This window comes from Rhea americana, unplaced genomic scaffold, assembly GCF_003343005.1.
Source record: "Rhea americana isolate MKP2758 unplaced genomic scaffold, rheAme1 scaffold_150, whole genome shotgun sequence".
Taxonomy (NCBI): domain Eukaryota; kingdom Metazoa; phylum Chordata; class Aves; order Rheiformes; family Rheidae; genus Rhea; species Rhea americana.
In genome coordinates, this window is record NW_028185595.1 from 933,599 (window position 1) to 956,609 (window position 23,011).

Here is a 23,011-nt window from a genome sequence, read left to right on the forward strand (position 1 = left end):
TATATACACTAGAAAAAGTTAATCAGGTGTCAGCACAGGTTGTGGATTTTTTTTTTTTTTTTTTAATCTTCAAAAAATAGTTGAGGAACCACCTATTACTAGGTATTCCAACATAACCTAACTAAAGCTAGAAGTTACTTAATTCATGACAAAACAATCACTATTCGTGTGTGTGGAAGGATATTTTGCAAAGCAAGTTTAAAACACACAATGCAAAGGCCAAAAAGCTACTTYAGGTTTCAGGGAACATATTGCAGACCTATTCATAAAAGTGACTTGGATTAATGAGTTCAAGTAGTGCCAATGTATTCAACAGATTTACCCTGAGATCCTCATTTTAAAGTCATATTGTATTAACTGTGGCAACATAAAATTAAAAATTGTGCACTTTTTGTRCACTTCTGCATTCCTCCAGCTTGCAGAGTTAATTATATACTTTGAAATACATTGAAGACATCACTTTGCACAGGTATCAAGGAGGACTAACAGTGCAAGAAAACTGGTCTTCATTTGGAAGTGATTATGCTAGATAACATGGCTTAATTTATCAATATTCTAAAGGATTGAGTTTTAAAAAACACTAACATTCACTATGGAAATCACGGGCACAAAATGTTCACTATTCTAGGGGCTTTTTAGAGGAAAAAAGCAAAAGTAGTAAAATCTTCAGCGAGCCAAAAGCTCTTCCACAATAACTTTTGGACATATTAGAGACAATAATCAAACCATTACACCAGATCATGTCATTGTATCACATTCAAATAGATGTGCTGCTTATGTTGGCAGGCCTGTAACATTCCTACGTACTCTGTATTAGTATCTGTAATTGATACACTCAAGGATCTATTAGTATGTGTTATTCTTCTACTGAAGTAACTTTTTAAAAGATGAGTATCCTCTGCAGTAAAGGTAGAATAATAAGCAATATTGACAGGAGTCATACTAGCAAAGTCAATACTGAACTGTACTGATTTTTCTGTACCGAAGTGATTTTCACCAATTCGTTATTCTATGAAAGGAATCTCTCTTTTTTTTTTTCTTCTTTTTTAATAATATGCATTAAAAGTTTGATTTTAACCTGCCTTTTTCATTTTTAAAACATACTGAATATATCTTCAAAACACTTTTAAGGGACCCAGATTATTCAATTTAAATGAATTTCAGTATTTTAGTTTGTCWCCTATTATCAATAAATTTCTGGGGTCATTAAAACTGCATAAGAACAGGAATACCTTGTTTACTTTGAGGCAGTCCAGCCAAGAACAGTTCTGTAAGGCTCTTAGTCTTTCTTTTGATCTGAAAACACATCAGTACTACTGGAAAACACATGGTGACTTGAATGGTTACTGGTTTTAGATTTTAATGTCTGACCTTGATGGAATTTAAAAGGGTAAATACTTTTTAATTCTTACTTTCCCTGTCAAAACTTATCCTTTGTTTTCCAATTCTYTCTCAGCCACAAAGGTAGGGATTACCCATAGGTGGATATAAAATTCTGTTTTTAACATATACACATGCAATAGTGAATACTTAAGTTACCCAGGGCCACCTGGCTCTCTGCTCCCAATGCTGGAACATTCACATTTCTTTCAGCCTACCCTCAGGCTGTCTCATGTTTTCAAATTCACCTCCTTTAAGACATACGGTTTTGTTGAAAGAAAATACAAAATCAGAGCTCCCCTCAAGCAATGTCTTTCAGCAGGTTGCTCCTAGGGTACTCCAGGATTTCAGTCAAATAAAGTAAACTTTCAAAAAAAGCCAGACGCTCATCTCCTTTATATGAGGATAATGTAAGAAACTGGCTGGGTGAATGAGTCAGCAGTAGGCATCTGAACACTGTCCTAGTAGCGGCAAAAGCCAGCCAACTTCTGAAACACACGTTTAACATCCAAACAAAAGGCTTATCTGGAACAGAAGCAGAAATTCCACACTTCTCTGACTACAATAAGCACTTAAAAATGCAATAGTTTAACTTTCAAGTAAAAGTATGTCAGGTATTCCTGTTAACATAAATACAGGAAAATATACACCTTGGTAACATGGCATAATTGGAGAGTCTAAGCAATGTGAAAGTGTAATGTGTGAGGGTTGCTTTTTGTGTTTTTTTTTTTTTTTAATTATTAATAACAACTAATAATAATTCAAATAGAAAGTAGAAAAATTAATAGTATGAGATAAATACAATGCAGGTGTATGATACCAGGATTAGTAATCCAAGAGAAATAGATTTATTATTAGAAAATAATAGCACTGTTTTAAAAAAAAAAATCTCTCCTGTAGAAAAAGATGCTGTAATGCCCCACAACCGCTCCCAGAGTTAAATGTTATTAGTGCACACAATCACACTCTAAAGAAACACATTTGCTTAATAGCACTTGCATATACAATATAATAGGCTTCTCTAAAAACAAGTATTTAAATGAGAACTACAATATGCTATTTAGAAAATACTGTACAGCACAGGGCATATTCAATTATTACATTTGAATTGCTGTTCTATGGAAAGACTCAATCTAACTGTCTTTAAAAATTCAAAACGTATGAATAAAATACTGATTTCTCTCTATCATGCAACGTTAGTTGATGCAGGGGTTTTCGTATTTTCATATATTATAGCTCTCTGAAAAAGCTGTAATACCTAATAATTATGCTAGCCTAATACAAAACAACTTCCTACGGAAATGTATTAATCAAATGTATGTTTTGTAAATTTCTAGGTTCTTTAAATGGGATGTTACCTTTTGCAATAAAATGAGATATTTTCCTAGATTTCAGGACTCAATAATATTACCAAAGACTGAAAGACTGTTCTTTGGAAAAGAAAGCAGATTTTTTTTTTTTTTTTTAAACAAAATCATATTCTGAAGTGATTGGAATCAATCTGGACTGAAATACTGAACGAAAATATTGTAAAGCTTTAGAAACTTTATATGAACATTTGAATATAATATTTAGCAACAACATCAGCCCTGCAGAATGGTTGCTTTGGTCATTATCTTCCCAAAAGGTATTGTTTCTGCAAGAATATGACATCAGAATTCTATACATTTTTAATTCTCATTATAAGTCAATGATGCATACTAAAGTATTTTGAAGATAAAGTATACCTTGGCCACTTCAGTTAACAGAGCATAGGCTTTTTACATCTTCCTACTCTTTAGGATACTAGGAATTCCTTTAAAATGCCAGTAATTGCCTATGTCCAGAACGTTTGCCTGCCTTACCTGTCTATGGATGAAAACCAACAGCAAATGAAACTCTACCTAGTTTTCTTTGCAAAAATCTTTATTCTATACAAATATTGCCTTAAAATTGTTGTATGCAGCATACATAACTACAACCCTTTTTACCATACTAAACTGCTAATACAAACACAACCAAGTTTAGGTCTACCAAAGAGGAGCTTTAAAACACATATGGTGTTTTTATATTTTTGTTCTTATAAACAAGCTAATATGGAAAACAAGTACAATACTTTACTTCTGTAATTCCTGAACTGGGATTTCAGAGCATCATTAAAGACTTCAGCTGCCAAAACATCACAATGAAGCCTTCCGTGGCATTTAAGTAAGTTTTCTCCACAGAAGCTGGAGTGTCAAATCATGTTTTCATCACTACCACCTCTTCCCATACAGAAGTCATCCCATCTTAGCCTGACCCTTTCTAGTGATTACACGAACGAACTTCACAGCACACTGGCACCCTGCTGAGCACAAGGCAGAGTTCAGTTGACACTACTGTAAGAAAAAATAAAAGGAAGCTATAAGCCTAAAATGCCTTTAAACTAATTCTCTACTGAAAACCTGGAAGATTATGAAAAGAACACCTAAATAAGAAAATTTACCTGCTCCTCCCTGCCAACAAGCAAAAAATCTCAAACAGATAAAAGGTACTGCTCTATCAGGTACACGTGATTTAAACTTTAAAAGAATTATAGGTCATGTAAATTGCTATCATTCTGTTTTTAGTATTAAAATAATAATACTGGCACTGCTTTTCACATAAGAGGTACTCTATTTTGAACTTATGCAAAATTACACAGCAGAAAATAATGAAAATACTTTCAATATTCGAAAACATAGAAACAGACTAAAGAGTCTGAAGAACAACTTCCCCTTTTCCCAAAAGGGAAATAGAAAATGAAGTCAGCCATAAGTCAATCCTAAATTCAGTTGTTTGACTGCAGCTACTTCATACATTCTGCCTGTCCTTGTACATTTCCAAATTTCTATACTTTTAGTAACCTTAGCTCCTCTACACATTATATGGAAAGCCACAATTTCTGATAGATTTTTTTTTTTTTTTTTTTTAAATCAAGCCATCAAGAAGTTTGGCCCTTTCAAGAGTTTCTAAAGCAAACCTCCACATTGACTGAACTAAAAATTTTGAGCATAAAACTAGCTTATTTTGAAAATTCTTTCTGAAAAGACCATTTTCTTCATTATGTACAATTTCTTCATGTTAAAGGACCATTCCATTGACAGATCTTGTGTCAGTTCCAGTAAATTCTAATGAGTTTCTGCTTTGATACATCTGACACATCCAATATACACAGGTGCTCTATAATGTATGTATTAATACTTCTGTATTAATAGCATTCAGACATCCAGATTCCCAAATTAACACTGGATTTGATCTTTTTAATTAAGAATGACAGAACATTACAATAGATGAGAAAAAATTTGATTTCCCAAGCCATTTAAATTGACTGTAACCAGCCCTTGTTTCCTGATAAGGATCCTTTTTTGAATAATTACTACAGCTTCATTTTGCCTCTTCATTTATTATTTATGGTACCCAGAAATAATTCATTTGTGGATTGATTACATCATGCATAAAAATTATTCGATGCTTTCTCTCCAAGTACAAAAACATTTTAAATAACTGTAGAGAACTGAAAGCTTCTTTGGATCTTCATTCAAAACCTCTTCCTGTTATGACCATACATACACATTAAAGGGCTGCACAGATACAAAAGAATAAGACTTGAATTTCTATAATTATGTAATGATGTGATTTCTGAATCTTGTAAATCCACCATCAGGGAGTTTCAAAAAGCTTTCACCAAGTACCTGTTGACAAATATCCCTTACGAAGAACTTAATTATAAAGATGCTAAAACACTGATATGACACACACAAGACTGACAAAGTTCAAAAACCATTATCTTGGTTTTCCAAAAGAAATGAACATAGAACCAAATTACATTTTGGAAGATAAATCATGGACCCCTCACGTCTGAAGCAACCAAGTAAACGCTGCTCATGATTTTGCAGAATCATGTCAGATATGTACTTAAATCTGAGAAAGTTGCAGACTCTGTCCTTGAATATAACTCTGAAATGATGGACCCTCAGCAAGAGCCCCAGGCAAGTAATCCGAGCAAGAACACCTCAAGACATTTTCCCTGTGTAAATGATAAGTGTTCATTTTCCTTCTACAGGAAAAANAAAAAAAAAAAAAAAAAAAAAGCAGGGAATAGCAGCTGTTTCACAGCAACTCTAACTCTGTGAAAAGTAAAGCATTTGGAAAAAAAAAAGAAAAGTGACTAAAAATTTAATTATTTAGATAAGCTACTCAGAATAGTGTCAAAATTTTACCCAGCAATCAAATTGAGATTAGCAGAAACACTATTTTCAATGTGTTATTGTGCCCTTTTTAATTTTTATTTATTTATTGCAAAGAGTAATTAAATTCACATAGCTCTTTTTAAAGCACAAATCTCACTAGCAGTGCTCAATTACTCTTTGAAAGATAGTATGGGGGCATAGATGARTGAAAAGAGAATATAGCTTTAGATTTTCATTTTAAAGCTAAACAGGTAGCTTAGTTAAGACCACCAACACTCAATAAACACTATTTTCATTTTTAGCGGTAACTATGAAATGACTTTCGAAGAATTGAAAATATTACTCACAATTAAGGGGTCATCTCTTCTCATCGTAATAACAGTTCTGTTCACTGTGCGTAATAACTGTATCATTATTTCTTGAATGTGTTGGTAAGTTGAAGCCTGCAAATCAGAAAAAGCAGTTTTCATATTAAATCTGTATATCCTCTAAAATAAGGAAGAAACCAATTACTTCCATGTGAACAGTTCCAGTTATTTAATACCACCAYCCTCCTGAAAGAATGATACTAATCCTGTTTGCTCACACCACTTGTTAGTTCCTGCAATTTCAGTGGAAAACTCATTTCAAGTGGTACAATCCAGATTTAGCTCTATCTATTCCATAATTCTTTTTTGTTTCAAAGAGCCACTTCCTACTTCTTACTCAAGGGGCTCATGTGTTTTACAATTAACTGAATAGGCTAAACTTAATGTCAGCACCCTGGCAATAGATAAGCAAGCAGAATTGTATCATAGACTTCCAGATCTTTCTCCAGACAGTCTGGAGCTCAGAAACATTCTTAACTTGCCGACAAAGTATGTAATCTTTAAAAGAGCTCTGTGAGGACACAGCACTGAAGATTGCCAGCTCTTTGGACCCATTATCAAAGTAGTACCGGTCTATCTGGCCAGCAGAGACTGAACCAGAGACCCATCATCTGTCAACGGGAAGTTTTGACTGAACTTTGCAGTTCAGTGGCAAATATTGACCAAACCACATCAAATGATGGATATACTTGGCATGTTGCATGCACAAAACACTTTCCTTTATACTAGGTACAGCAATAATCATCTTATGCTTACCAATTTCATTAGATTTACTCCAAYTGCTAGACAAACTCAGAAAAATAGCAAGCAACATATTCCAGCAAAGTAAAAGGCTTGGCTCTCAGTTAAAGGTCTTGAAAAAAAAACAAACTAATAGAAAAGTCAAAAAAGAAATTTAGTATACACCAAATAAGCTATCCCCTTAACATCACATGAAGTCTTGAATGAACACTATAGGCACAGAAGCCACAGGGATGTCCTAATAGTATGTCAGGTGGCTGAGCTCCAACACCAACCAACCACAGAATTGGTAAGGTTGGAAGGGACCTCTGGAGACCATCTAGTCCAACTCCCCCTGCTCAAGCAGGGTCACCTAGAGCATGTTAGACAGGGCTGCATCCAGGCAGGCTTTGAATATCTCCAGAGAAGGAGACATTCCCCCTCACATTCAGGTGGAACTACACAAGAAGCTATTTCTCACTCCTCCTTTCCAAGATGTCCAAAACTGCCTCCCTTCTCTTTCTCCTGTCTTGATTAACCTTGATCAGGCCAGCATACCTTAGCAAATGTCACATCCATCCTATCTACCAGTTTATTTATAGTTACCATATACAGTCTGTGTCCTTCTATTTTGACATACTCCACGGTTTTCTTCCCTGTCACAGTCTTCTAAAACTTTACTAGAGTCTTCAAATGATCAATGTATTCATATTTGACATATACAAACATGTTTGAATTTTAAGCTCCTCTGGTACACCCTCAGATTATAAAGACCACACTTGACAGTTGCTGCATAAAAGACAAATGTTGAGTACTTCTGCAAAGCCACTCTTCATCTCCTTCCATTTCTCATACATGCACTGTGAGCTTTCAAGCTTATACCAATCAAACAATACAAAACCATCCAGCGGGTTAGCTCTTTGCATTTCAAATGCACTACAAATACCTATATGGAATTTAAAATAAAACCCTACAGTACATCTCTTCTCCAAATCAACTTGAATGATTATCACAATAAATTTCTTGTCTCTACTGGCTTTTCTTTCTTAAATCACTTGAAAAACTTGAGATAAAATTGTACTTTTGTACAATAAAACAGTCATTTTTTGTCTTGATAAACATCATAAACCAAATTCTTCATACTTAGGCAAAGTAGCAATCAAACACTTTTCACTCAGGTTTTCTGCACAGTTTATCTATTACAGTATTCACAGTAAATTTTCAAAACAAGGATTATTCATAGCACTCAAGACAGTATTTCTGAAATGCATCTCAAATCACAGCAAACATCTAATAAATTTGCCTGTAGCTTTATCAAAGTCTGCTTAAAAGGCTAATTTTAAAAAGCACACAATACCATCCCCCTCAACTCCATCACCCTCAAACAAGTTTGAAAGCCTGCAAAAAAAAAATCATTTCTTCATTCCAGTCAACCCAACATCATCATCTGCAGGAACAGGTTAGAAAAACAAAAACCTAATCTTAATTTTACTATTTTTTTTAAATCAGAAATACTAGTCATCTAATATTAACTGATAGCAGAGCAATAACATTTATACTGTGCATTGACTAAACTGTCACTGTCCTAGTTGTACAAAATTTACTGCTTTCAAGATAGCCAATTTCAGAATCTTAATCTCTCACCTCAGATTTTTTTCTGGAGAGATTTGTAATAGATATTAAGATTGGTACAAATGGAAATGCACACGTGTGGGTGAGCACACCAGAAGAAATGATATCTCTCAGCAGAGTACAGAATGCATGATTTCATTCAAATGACTAGACAGCAGGAAGATCAAGAACAAACTACTTAAGTTAACCAGGCAAAGACTTAAAAGATAAAAGAATGGGTCAGACAAACACCATCCATTCCTAAATAATATAAAAGGTTCATCTAAAAGTCACTTCATCATTACCAGTCAAAAAGAACCAAGGAAGCATGGTGAAAATTTGACAACCAGAATCCTTTGTCCTCTGGGGTTCCCATAAGAGATCTCAGATCCCCTAAAGATACACTTCTTGGGCTTGGGAGTATCCAGATGCTAGCATGGATAAAACCAACATTTTTTAAAGAGATTTTGTAAAATAAAGCCACATTCTCCTTCTGTAAAATCTCACATTGAACTGCATTACACTGATTTCCTACATACAGCTATTATATACACTGTACAAGGAATCAGCATATGCTAGCAGCTTTTGAAGAGCTGGCAGCAGCAGCAGGGTGCTAGGAGCCAGTATMATCTCAAGGCAATTACCTGTAACACAGAGACACTCAGCTCTCGCTAACTTCCAGAGAAGCAGTATATCTGAGTCCTCCCAACAAACTTACCAATTTAGCTGATCTCACAGCAGAAAAAGGAAAAAACAGCCTAGGAGCTAGATTATTGAACAGTGGCAGTCTCTGGCACCAAACTATACTTACACGCTTTTACCTTTCTTCACTTTTTGAACCGGTTTATATGACTAGAAAGCATAACAGTATTTGAAGTATCCTTAGTAAAATTATTTTACTGGACTCACAGGACACACAAGCTATTCTTACCATCCCTATTACTCATCCCCAGGCTATAATACGCATTACAGACATATTTGACTGGATCACAGATTCTTCACTGCTCTTTCACAACACTATACTGCACTTACTGCACCCTGCTTGAAACTGAGAACAAGTGGCAGAGCATAATGGGCAAAAAATACACAGGGAAATGCCAGTTAGGAAGAAGCCTGGACAAGGGAACAGCTGGATAGACATGGCAAAGTGAGGAAGAGGTGACAAAGGATGTCCAAAGAGATGAACCAACATGGGGAGGCGAATCCTCTGGCTCCACAACCTAAAATGCAACATATCTTCAAATCCTACTCTTCCATTGGAAACACCAGTGAAAACTGCTGAYAAATACCCTGCTCCTTTTTAGTGTTATCAATATTTGAGTGAAGTAGAGACATTCTCTACTTAATGAACACAGCTTACACTTAGTGACAAGCAGAGGCAATATTGCACATACAGATATAGAATTATTAGCCTTGCAGTTAAACCCATCTGCCTGCTATTTTCCACACAATTTTGAGTTTCTGCAAAAGCATCCTATTTATTCTTTTAACTTGAATGGTTTGCATAATTACCAGCATTATTATATTGTCAAACATAGCTTTCTGGTGATAATTAGCTTTTGATAATCTACTCTGTAGACAAAATTTTAATACATCTTCAGAGCCTGCTCTTGACACACATTGCTTTACTTGCACAGAGGTGCACACGGCTTTTTTGTTTCGTTTTAAATTTTTCCTGTATATTCTTCTTAAAYTTTTACTGTACAGCAATATTTTTCATTGTGCTCTTCTGTCCAAAAGCACTTAGCCACCACTTATCCCAGAGCATTTTTTTTATAGAATTTTATTATAGAATTCTGAGGTTTTGTTTTCAAGTGTAGATCATTTTTTACCATTGTTCATCAGGGTAAAAGTTATTATTTAGAATTTTATTTCAAACAACAGTGTTCATCTATTGTTGAAAGAATACATACTAGGACATCAGAGGACCTACATCAAGCTACTTGTCATAAAACACGTAATTTTATCAAGCTACTAATTCATGCAGTAGTAGGAGGAAAAGGAGGCAACCTGGACTATGAAAAAAGTTTGATAGCTCATCCTCAAATTTTTCATTTCTTATTTACATTGTTGGCAATAACAAATACCAAATTGAAAAACTTGATTTGTGTAACTTACTCCTCATAACTACAACGACGAAATACAGCAATTAGATACAGCTTTATCTTAAGCATAAATCTAGTCCCTTGAAATTACAGTTATATGCCTATGCCTTCAGGAGCAATTTGGTTCAGAACAATTTTCAGGCAAAGGCCCTTGGTTACTTTCATTTACTACATACAGCTTCTGTTCTCAGTGGTTTCACTGCACACAAACAAGATTGCTTCTGGATAAGGATTAACTAGAAACTCCTCTACAGTGCTTCAGATAAAGACATTAGGTCCTGAACCAATGTTCGGGTCACGTCACTTCAAGATCCCACGGCATGCTTCTAATATTTTTTGCTTTCAGAAAGCTGTGAGCCATATACATAACAGAGGTTTGACACAGAGGATCAATCATATCTTAATCAAAGTAAACTCCAAGACATAGAATAGTCACCAAGAGCCTCACAGCAAAGCAAATACACTGACCTACTCCAGTTGCAATAAATTCCTTATTAATGTAGACAGAACCAAAACTTTCTACAGGGAAAAAAAAGAAAAACAACCCCCTCCCCACCACCAGATTTGTGCACATAAGAGAACAAAACTTCATTCTCATCAAAATTATCAGTGCAGGGTACTAACAACCAGAATTGGATTTAGCTGTCATGTCGTATTTAAGCTTTTGCAAGGTTGTGACAAAAATAGAATTATTCTATCTCAGAGACAACTATGCAGTTTCCAGTATGACAGAGAGCTCGTGTATTTTGGCAGTGGCAAACCTGAAGTAACAGAATGGCTTCCAAAGTTACATAACTACAGCACATAAATTCCTAGTTTAGATACACCAAAGTTATTATGATGGACACAAAACATGGGTTTTCTTTTTCTGGAGACTTTGGAATAAGCTGCCGTCAACTGCCTGTTTGACAGAAAAATTAATGGTCAGATTTGACACAGACAGGCACTTTTAAAAATTATTATGGCCAGTTTAAGGAGAAGTAACATGGGTAAGAACGGGATGTAATTTTTAACTACATTTAGTTTTACTTTGAAGAAAAAAACTGAGAGCCTTGGCAGAAGGAATGCTAAACCGTACCTAAGTGAGACTACTAATGAGAAACACTTTTCCTTTTCCATGATAAACGATCATGACCAGGCAACAGAGTCACCTGCAAATGTCCCAACTGTAGAATGAAAAGGATAATGATTTTACACATGAATATAAGTTAAAGAACTGAGTTGGCACCTTTTATCAGCTTCAGAGAATCCTGGGATGTAAAAGTTCATTTTTAAAAGTTCCACCTAATGCTATCCCCTGAATCCAGCCAAATTCCCTTTACATCCCCAGATAGGATATATAGCGCAAAAAGAATGTTCAACATTTAAGTGTTAGTGTATTCCTAAGGATTATGTTCTTCTAGATAGAATTCTACAATAAAATTCCCCTCAAATAGGGGCTTTTGTGGGTAGATCCTACAAAAATGTTCAGAACGGACTACAGAGCGCCAACAGGTAGGCAGCTTTCCAACAAGGCAGGCTACCTTTAAAAGTAATCGGAGAATTAAAATTGTTATCAGGAATTTCAGAGAGACAGGTGTTCTTATTCTCTCAGCTACTAGTTATACAAAGCATTTGCCAGTAGTTAATAAAATATGGTGTTTCAGGCATTTCAATTTCCTGAGTATTAAAAATAATAATAATAATAATACTTATGGTGTCTCTGATAACAACTAAGCAAAAGCGGCTGCTGCTGGTTTTGATGACTTTCACATAATAAACCCAACACAGAGATAAAACTCATTTTATACAAATAATTTTAAATAGTGCTCCAAAACAATATTTCTCTATTAAGATGGAAAAATGGAAGAAATACGGACAAGAAGTTGGTGCTCTCAACAAAGAGTTAAACTTATGATTAATATTGTAAAGTGAGTCTACCACTAAAACCTTAGGTTTTCTCCTCCAGTGAGTCAAATCATCCATTTTCCTAGAAAGATGTTAAAAGATACAGGTAGCATGCGAGTTAGGAAGTCTTTCCACAATTGAAGACAAGTTAGGAAGTCTTTCCACAATTGAAGACAAAACTGCATATCCTTGGAACAAGACTGTTCCACACTAGCTAGACAGCAAACATCCATGACGCACTCAAGGACAAAGTCTTTTACAATGCCTTGGTAAAAAAAGATAAATTACTGTCTGTTATCACAGACACTGCTGTACTGAAGATGCTCCCTACCTTTGGTCTTTCTCTCCTCCTTCAGATAACTCATCTCAAAAGCAGATCTTCTCTACTAAAGCAGGACTGAAATCTAGCACAGTTAAAGGAAAATAAAAAATGAGCTCATGACCTCCTTGACAAAGGAGAAAAAACTGCTAGTGAGAGTTGCACATATTCTCTTCTAAAATTACTAAAAACACTGCATTTAATGACACTTACCTAAACACATTCTAACACTCATACAGTCTCTTATCAGCAATTATACTGCCACAAGACATAACATGGAATGTGTTTTCGCCAACGGACACATGTCCCAATTATTCTACAATGTTTCCTATAATCAGGAATACCATGCCTCCAGAGGGGGCTGTCACACATTGATTGCTATTGGATTTAAATCTACTCAATGGGTCTTTTCTCCTTATATTAAAAACTTATTAGTATTTATTTTAAATACAGTAGATAACTGCCACCCAAATATCTCACGGAGTATTTCCGGTTAGACAGGTTACTTTCTTTGAAAGATGTTATTGAAGAAATGCCACTGTACTTGTTTTAAATTTACGTTTAAGTTCTATCAACACACAATTGGTAATATGTTGCTTAAAAAGCTGTTGTTTGTCACACTGAAAAAAGCTTGTCTGGCTACTTCTCAAGAACCCAAGTGAGAAGAGAGCCCAAAATGATAATGTTCATTTTCAAATATAGTTAGTTTTATTAAAGTTGAAGACTTAACAGATTCAAAACATGAAGAGAAAAAGAAAATCCATTCAGTTATCCAARTGAGGCTTTTAGGTAAAGTTAGACTCCTTTACTTTGATTTTGTTTAGCTTTAGTAAAGATTTATTGTACCAGGAAAGTTATGTTCTTCTGTAGTTGAAACTCTCTGGTAACTACCTCTTCCAGTGAGGGTTAATGGACTGATTCATCATATATTTTTCTTATTCAACGTCTTTTTGTACAAATAAATTACATCATTTTAATTAGACTGTAAAATCTTAAAAATTTAAAAAAAGACTGAAGTCCAAAACTGTGAACAGTACCCATAAAACTTCTGATCTCCAATTGTGTTTAGACATATGCATCATATTATTGATGGATTTAAAGAGAAAAAAAATATAGCTATTATTAGAGACATCATTCTCCCTAATAATTAAAGTGCATTTTGTTTTAAATACAGCTAAGCATTTGCCACATACTAAGGAAGAACTGATTTCTTGTTATGGAGGGAGGCGGGGGAGAGAAAAAAGAAAAGCAACTGCCTTTTTTAAAAGCTCTTAGCAACATCAAAATAACCAAACAGTTTCAAACCAAAATGTTTCCAGCAGAAACCTAAAATGTCTAATAATTAATTTTTTCTATCCTTGAGGCATATACAGATTAACTCGTTTACAGAACCATCTAAAACCAGCAATAACAAACATCAATCAAACAAAACTCTTCATTTGCTTAAACGAATACTCTCTGCATCCCACAGAAAATGTATCAGTTCTGATAGAGGTCATCTCCCATCACTCAAGCTTAATGAATTTTACTAATTTTAAGGAATAAAAGTCTAGCTATACCGTTAAATAGTTTTCCAAGCTGGAAATTCACAAGCACTTCCAAAAATGAACAGAAACGCATTTCTTACCAAGGCTTCTACTTAATAACACGTTTGGTGCCAACAGTCACACTCAAAATATGACCAGGATGCATGTTTAAAAGGGTTGTTTTTCTTTAGAAATAGACATTTGAGGAATAAATAAAATGGAAAGTCAAAAAGGGGACATTTTTAGAATAAAAAGACAGTTTCCTCTTTGAAAAACACCACACAGTTTCTGCAATCTGGACATCCCAGTTCCCACACTTGGAAATCAGGCAAGTTAAACGGAATAAAGTTGTCTTCACATCGCATGGGGCTACATACACGCACACCAAGTAAAAACAGCTTGACTTTTTCATACTACCATACAGAGAGCAATTATTGCTCACTTACACGAACATGAGCTACAAACCCGTGTTCCCAACTACCTCTTAGTAGGGGCTAACAATACATCACATCAATCACTTCACTACAAACAGTAACTGTTAGTTTGAAAATAAACTTAATGTGATACATATGCAGGAAGTATTCATCTATCCTGCTTTTCAGCTGTATTGTCACCTTTGAAAGTACACAGTACCATAACTGCTTTACTTCAAAACCCCATAGGCTTAAATTCACTCTTTGCCCAAACTATCATACTTTCACCATTCCTCTTATCAATTCCATTTGAAATTCAAACTTTCCAGTAACTCCTGACTATCATCTCATATTCGCCCCTTCTGAAGTACTAAAGGTCTAAAACAATAAGGAAAATCGCTAATAAAACACATGAAAAGGATTTGCCCTGTGTGTCTTTTCAGTTTCAACCTCTCAAACATGAAACCAAACAGTACTTGGTGATGACTCCAGCCCTAGAAAATGAGCCCATGTTCCATATTGAAAAAAAAAGAGAGACGCAAATGAGAACTTTCCTTCATCCAAAGCCTGTGTAGTTTGGAGACATGTATCAGAAAAGACAGTTCAAGATAAAGAAGCAATTATATCTGGGAGGGATTACAGTTTTCCTACTGTAATTAACTCTGAGGTCTTTTCAGAAAAAAAAATCCTGAAATGATACTGCAACTTCACTGAATAATCTTCTAGCCATTAAAAAGCAAAGCACTAAAAAGTCACTTCAATATTCTCTCAAATGAAAAATGTCACCCAAACTGCAATTTCTACAGTACTCCAAATTATGAGAGCTCAACAAACAACAATCTCAAAACAAKGTATAGTAAATGAAAGAGTAATCTGCTTTACTCACACATTGCTGAAAGCAAAAAGCATAATTTACAATATTCGCACATTGAAAAATATTTCTTCAGGAACTAGGAAGGTTTCTATAAAAGGAAACAACATTAAATTGAGAATAATTACAAAAGCTTAGAAAAATAGTAGTTATTCTGTTGATCTTTAACAGTCAAAACTAGGAGTGTCAGAACTTCTACTAGAATAAATCAATGCAGCCTCATTGCCTTTAATACTGCTACAGTCATTTACAGCAACTGACTGTTTAAGGAATATTAAATTGAGAAATAGAAATATCACAGATTTCAGCATTTTACCTTTAATATCTAACTGCTGTTAGATTTAAGCTTATGGAAAATAGGAGGAAAGTTCAACTTGCCACTGACTTTTATTAAAAATTTAAATGAGATTCATCAGTATCAATAATTTACAACTTAATCAGCTCAGGCTTACTACAGACTTGGGCCATTTACAAGATCATCAATACTCACAGGGTCTTGATAGCTCAGAACCTCCAGGATGCTATTGAGTAATTCAACACAGTACTTCTTCTCCTGGACTTGGAGCTGCTGATCATCTCTTTGTTCCAGTAATTCCTTCAGCTCTTTAGTAATCACAGGAAGCAGAATGTCCCTGCATTCTGAAAGAAAAAAACAAAGATAAATCAAATGTATTTGCAAATACATCTCCTCCAAACAGTGAAATGCAATATGCAGGAACAACTATAGTCTCTTTCACTGTGAAACTCTCGATTTCTCAGGCACGCCTCAGGGATTCTCTTAAACCTGTGTGGTATTTTTGTATGTCAATAGTATTTGTCATATATAAAAAACAACCCCAAAGTAAAATGCTTCAGCTAAATTCTGAAGGCTGTTTAATTTGTCCCAAATGTTTAGGGACTTGACACATGAAATACCTGGAAATACACTGTGCTTAAAGAGGGACAGGATTTCAATGCAAGAAAAACACAGTACTTGGTTAGTTACTCTTTGCAAATAAGAACAAAAGCATTCTATGCATACCATTTTGAAATTTCCCTACTAAAAACATTTAAAAGAATACAGACAAAGAAAGGACGCAAATGAAAGGTTTTTCAAGCTCATTTTTCAAAGAGCAAGAGCTATGCATACATCTGTCATTTAAATTTAGGGAAACTGACACAAAACAGCAAGTTCTATTTCAGTCTCACACATATTGACATGTTGCGACAGAAGTGCTTACCAAAACGTCGTGAGGACAAAACACACAAATTGGAAATAACTTCAATAAGGCTTCTGATTAAGTAGGAATAAAAGATAAAGCAGATATTATTTATTCATTTTTTTAAATGATACATGCCATTGAGTAATTTAAGTAGCAACTTATTGGTACAGGGCAACCTAACTAAACTGACTACAGTGCAACAACCTGAACAACATTAAGCAAGGCTGCAACAAAGACTTGTTATATTTATAAAAATAACCTGGAAAAAACTCAGAGCATCAAGGTCCCACCTCTGAATAAAGAAATTTGCAGAAGCATACACAACTATAGAAACATGCTAATAACAGACACAGAGCTGAAGCTCTTACAAATTTCACTTGAGTGACTTCTTGCTGCTTAAAATTCCTTTCACTCTGTTTTATTAACTTTTTGGAAAAATATTTGTATTACCACCTGGAAACTATTTTCTATTAATAAGACATATCATAGTTTCCAAACCAATAACAATAAAACCCTAGAATTCTCAATTTCAGCAAACAAAAATAAGAATTTGACTTTTTTTTTTTTTTTTTTTAAAAGAAGTTAGACTAGAATACCTGGACACACACACATAATATCCTAACTCACCAATATACAAGCAGAGTGCAAGCCACATCAAAAATGCACCCAATTTTACTAAAAATGAAGCCACAGGCTCAGAATCACCAAAATAATATTTATGGACAGGAGGAGAAAGAATGAAAAACTATTAAAAATTTCTGAATTTTGCAGATGAAGCAGCAGACTATGAGCACAGAAGTCAATTATTTCCAGGAATATGTTAAAAGTGCAGTATTTCAAATAGTTTTTTTATTCATTTTCAATTAACTCCAAACCACGAGCTTGTAAGCACATCTAGGGCGCAGAATCATTTCTTGCCTCAAAAAGGTGTCTCTACTCTTTGTAATGCTATAATGTTAATACTGATCTCATTTTCTATAACCCTGCTTGCAAGGTACAAGAGTAATCTTATGCAGTGACTAAATTACAAACTCTCTTCCTGCACTTAATGCTAGCCACAGACAAGACATCTGTCATGCAGTAACCCCATGAACATATTAAAGCACCTATTGTAGCATCCAAGTACAGCATACTAGCATTTCTAAAGCACTTTAGAGTGGATTTTCTCTGTCGATGCAGAGAGAGAAAAGCTCTTCTCCAAAGAATCGTCAATACTGACAGATTCATAGTCATCAGCTACAGATATCAAACACCCCACAGTTTCGTGAAACTGAGATGCGTTTTGAAAATTAAACATTTGACTCTCGATAAGCTCATATGAACCACCTCTAAAGCAGCTAATGATAAATGGTACAATTGCAGTGCCATTAGCTTCTCAGCAATAACTGAAACAACACAGCATCATTAGCAAGGTTAACAATTACATGTAATACCTTTAAGCCTTGCTGAAGTCTCTTACCAATTTTTTTTGGATAAAGAAATGTTTTTTTCATTCAGTCAACAAGTACAAACCGTGATATAGATTACTATATTTATCTCTATATATCTACATATCTACAGATTACTTAACATAATTGYTCATCTTTGAAAAGCTAGAAAACAAGCTTTTACTCTGTTTTCACTGCAAGCTATGGAAACTCTCCTTCAGCAGTCTAGGATATTCTCAGGGGAAATAGTTCAAAGTATGACCAGCTAAGAATTCATTTTGGAAGGTTTAGACCATTCCAAATGTATTTAGAATATATTTTTCCTTTGGACATAATTATTGTCATTAAGCAAGTTCCATTTCATGGTGGTTGTGGAAAAGAGCATAAGCCTTTTAGTATAAACATCTGCAAAACCCAATAGCATAAATGTCTACTTCTCTTACAAGTCAGGAGTTGGGTCAAGAGCTTTATGTACCAGACTCTTCTCCATACAGTGACAGAAGCTCTAGGTCATCTCTGTGACATGAATGCTAAGAACCCAATAACAAAGTTGCAAAATAAATTTAAGTGGGACAGCAGTGGATTTTTGGTTTGTTAATGAAAGATGACATGCGTCTAATATTTTACACTGAACCAGACCAAAGAAAGTGTGTGTGTGCGTGTGTGTGTGTGTGTTTATATATATAAAACACAGGCATTCACCAGTGGGCAAACATGGACTCTTATCTGAAAAAACACAAGTTCAGACTGAATGCAAGGAAAAAACTTATTCCTCCCAAGAGTGAAGCAGTGAAACAGGTTGCCCAGAAAGGCTGCACAGTTTGCATCCTTTGGGGTTTTCAAGACAAGACTGGGCAGAGCCATGAGTATCCTAGCATAGTTTGAAAGTTAATTCTGCTTTGAGTGGGAAGCTGGACTACAGACTTCAAGTCTATTACAAATTAAATTATCCTATGATCCTGTACTGTTAAGACTCTTAACTAATGACAGCCTAGTGGTAGCTGGGTGCAGTATAAATGTGCAATTGCTGATCTTGAGATACAGAAGATACAGAGATCCTGAGATAAAGCAGCTGGTTGCTGGCAACAACCAAGTGCCAGCAGACAGCAAGAAATTTACAGGGACAGCTGGATCTTGAGTCTGAGGGAAATAGAAACCTTCAGAATATTATGAATGATAATACCTCTCTATACACAACCTACAAATGCARATAGACACAGCTAAAGTTTTGGTATTTTGCGGGGTCTGTCATTTTTTCATCCACATTGGACTCAAATATCAAGGCTTGCTATACCAGAACTGATGACATCAATGCCCCAAACTAAAATTGTAATTCTAAAGACACATGGGTGAAACATATTTCGTGTTGATCCAACCTCATAGCACTTACACAACACCTGAAGACAGGCAGGAAACATTGCCTCATGTATGTTTATCCTGTATTAAAATACCGATGCAGCAATTAGGGAGGGGCAGGAAGACACTACAATGTCTACATAATCATTTTAACAGGCCCCCTGATAACAGTAAAGTTCAAAGTCATACCAACTTATGTGGGACCTCAGCCACCTTTCATAATGTGGACTATTATACGCACATTGCAGTTTCACATCTATCAGCAAAAACATATTTATTTATTGCCCCCAAACCCCCAATATACAGCTCCATTTTTAAACCAGTAAGGTTTAAACCAAGATATGAGACACCTAGCAGAAATAAAAAATTCTCTTTGGGTAGCTTTTAAAGGAAGCAACTGGATAATAAATCTAATACAAATCTATACTACAGAGCTTTATTTCTGAAAGAAATAAAGTAAAGTAAGAGACCAAACTGAGCAAAGATATTACCCCAGGGAAATACTATATTTTAGCTCAAGTACATTTTAAATTTGTACTTACACAGGAAAAAGTCAGGACTTCAAGGTAGGTATTATACTATGTATATTAATAACAATTACATCGCATCCCATTTCTCATGCCAGTGACATCTACATAGATAAAGTCTTTACCCACTTGACCAATACTTGGACAGTATAGAGGATCATGATCTATAACTGAAAGACTTTAAAGAGAAGTTATTGTTTGAAGCAATTTAGAACTCCTTCCTGTCAGAGTTCCAGAGGCCATTTAAAATTCTCCCTACCAGAGTGTAAAATGCCCACTGCTGACTAAATCTCTCTCTCTCACACACACACACACAAGGTAGAAGAAATAAATTTTTAATATAGTTTTTCTTCTTCTACATGAACTCATTCCAAATTTCATGAACATGAAGAAAGCAGGACTTCTTGCGTATACAAAACTTTCCTATTTTGCTTAGAGGACAGCTGAGGCAGAACRTACAATTGACTTCCTCCAGTTTCAAAAGCTAATTTCTGTACAAGCTTCATGACTCACAGTTATGCTTCCTATTATAAAAGAGTCTACATTCAATATGTGTAGATTCTATTAAAAGGACTTCACAAATGCAGCTAATCAATTATTTACAGTGAATTTTCAGATGTGAACAATGCTTAAGTGCCAAACTATACAGAAATTCAAATATTGTTTAAATAACCTTAGCTTCATTACTCTGCCCACCCCCTCTTTTTTTTTTTTATAGCAAAGCAACTGAAAGCAGAAAGTATGTATGTATACATTATTAAGTAAGTTACCACCACCACCACCACTATTTTTTTTTTTTTAAGTAAACCTTATTTATTGTATTAATTATTTGGGTTTAGATTACACTATACAGCTGCAATTTATGACTGGCTACTAGATAAAAAGCTTGGTATTTAAGGCAATAGAGAAGCCTTCCTTCATTTTCTGTGTAGCAAAGAACTCAGATAATATACTTCCAGAGCATTATTCAGAAACAAAATCAGTGGTCTTGCAGTAAGAGAAAGAGTTAGGTTCCTTAAAGTACCCACCAGTTAAAGGTATCCCACATGAAGATGCAATTCCACAATGTTTTGAGAAACAAATGCATCAGAAAAATTGAAAAAGACTAGTATTTGCACAGAATGAGCCCTAATCTTAGCCTGAGGCTACAGGTGGATAACTACAAACAAAACTGTCATCATGCCTTCTTATTTTAAGAAAAGAGATATTTACATTAAAAACTATTTCACTAGAAAGTTATATAACACATGACATCCTTCTTTTATCTCAGGACAAAGAAAATTTTATTCAAGTGCTAACTATTGCTTATATTATTAAAGTACCACCACAGAAGAAAATACATTTTAACTACATGAAACGAGTAAAGTGCGTATTTGCGCATCAACAACTTACTGGCTAGAAAAAGGGAGTAGTAACTAGGAAAATTACAGAAAAAGTTACAGCAAYGGAGAAAAGAGCCAAAGGAGAAATTTCTGTTGTGGTATCTGCTGACATGGATTCATTAAGCAAAAGCCCCCTCCCTAAAGAAAGCAAGCCTGACACAGGTGAGGGGGAAGGAAGGAAAGAGCTTCAAGCTTAAGCACCACTTACTTCTTTGCTTGATAAGCAACGTAATAAGAACTTCCAGCACAGAGACACACATTCTTCCTTAATGTTAAAATCCATGATAAAGCAACTGCTCCACTACTTGCCTTTCCTAGAACCTGGAAGGCACAGAACAAAAAACCATGTCCTGTCCCAAACTGTATTGGGGCACATAAAACGTCAGCACCATACCTTGAACAAATCAAATTTATTTCATTAACACATATCAAAAGAAATACATATTTCCTTATGAATTTATCAGCTGCAAATTCCATCATGCCTCTCAAGGAAGTTTCCTGGCAGTATCTTCCTGAACACAGTCAGGCAGATACATTCTGGTAAAAGATTAAGCACAGTTGCATGTAATTTCCTAATTTCTCTACTCTCCTTATCTACCTCCAGGTGAATGAGATTTCCAGAAGATACCCAATGATGACTTCTATATCAGGTAAGTGAAACTCAAATACTTATATATCATTAATGCAACAGAATCATTAGAAAAGACATTTGGGTCTCCTTCAGAAAAGAGAGGGGGGAGAGGGGAAGAAAAAAAGAGAACACCACAAGGCAGGCTTCATTCTCAAGCACCTCATATGTGCAGCCAAAATGGCCATAAAGATTTAACATCACTTTTGTCTCCCTAAGGGAGCACTACTCTTGATCCCCTGGCATGCCTGTAGTCATATCCATCTGTCAGGATGGCCTCGTGCCCACTTAAAAACTGGCATGCCAATTTAATAAGGACATTGGAGTCATCTCAATACAGATTGGAGCAAAGCTTTAAAAATAAAATCAGCAAACAACATTCTTTCAACAAGGAGAGACTTCTCACGGCAGTCAGCGCACCATTAAAGCTCTGTGTGCTTTCACAAAGGAGGAGACCTGCTCACAACTACAGGTGTCTTTCTATTAAATGTCTTCCTCCTCGTTATTCACTGTATAATTTTGCTCTGCATGCAACAGTGGTGCAGAAAAATCGTATGCATTTCAGTTGGTACCTCTAGATTCAAATTTCAGCTTAAGTAAAAGCCACAGGAAGGGGAAGTACCATAGGTGACCAACAGGCTCTCCAGCAGCACTGGAAGCCACAGATTTCTCTCTCCTGGAATCTAGTTGTGACACGAGAAGGAGAACCGCAACAGCGAACCCCACAGAGATGGCACGCAACACCGAGGCTGACCGCTCAAAGCAAACGTCAGCAAGCGAGGTTACACGCAGACCAGGTACAGTGTTAACAGTCACAGCACACCACCGCTCTTCAGATGCCATACGGTTTGCGAACTTGATAGTCTCTCAGCCTGCAACAAATGCAGTCAGCACGTCTGTTCTGCCTTGCATCTGGATACGGGAAATAGTGTATTGATGGTTTCCAGCTAACTGGTTTCCTCTGTTTCTTTTTATATATACATACAAACACACACAAGATTTTTCTAAATTAAGCAGTAGTTTTATATGAACTTCTATGACATTTGTTTTGTTTTCTACTTAAAGTAGCTGTTAACAGATGAATTTCTGGATATGAACT

General features: G+C 35.3%; 1 protein-coding gene across 1 annotated transcript in view; it reads right to left on the reverse strand.

The window, feature by feature from the left end:
• The window catches only part of DOCK2 (dedicator of cytokinesis 2), a 186,925-nt gene that overhangs the window by 112,386 nt on the left and 51,528 nt on the right, over positions 1–23,011 (reverse strand). The window contains exons 26-27 of the mRNA XM_085299593.1: positions 15,881–16,029; positions 5,918–6,013 (exon numbers count right to left, since the gene is read on the reverse strand). Coding sequence (XP_085155719.1) covers positions 5,918–6,013; positions 15,881–16,029 — 245 coding nt within the window. The remainder of the gene's footprint in view (positions 1–5,917; positions 6,014–15,880; positions 16,030–23,011) is intronic.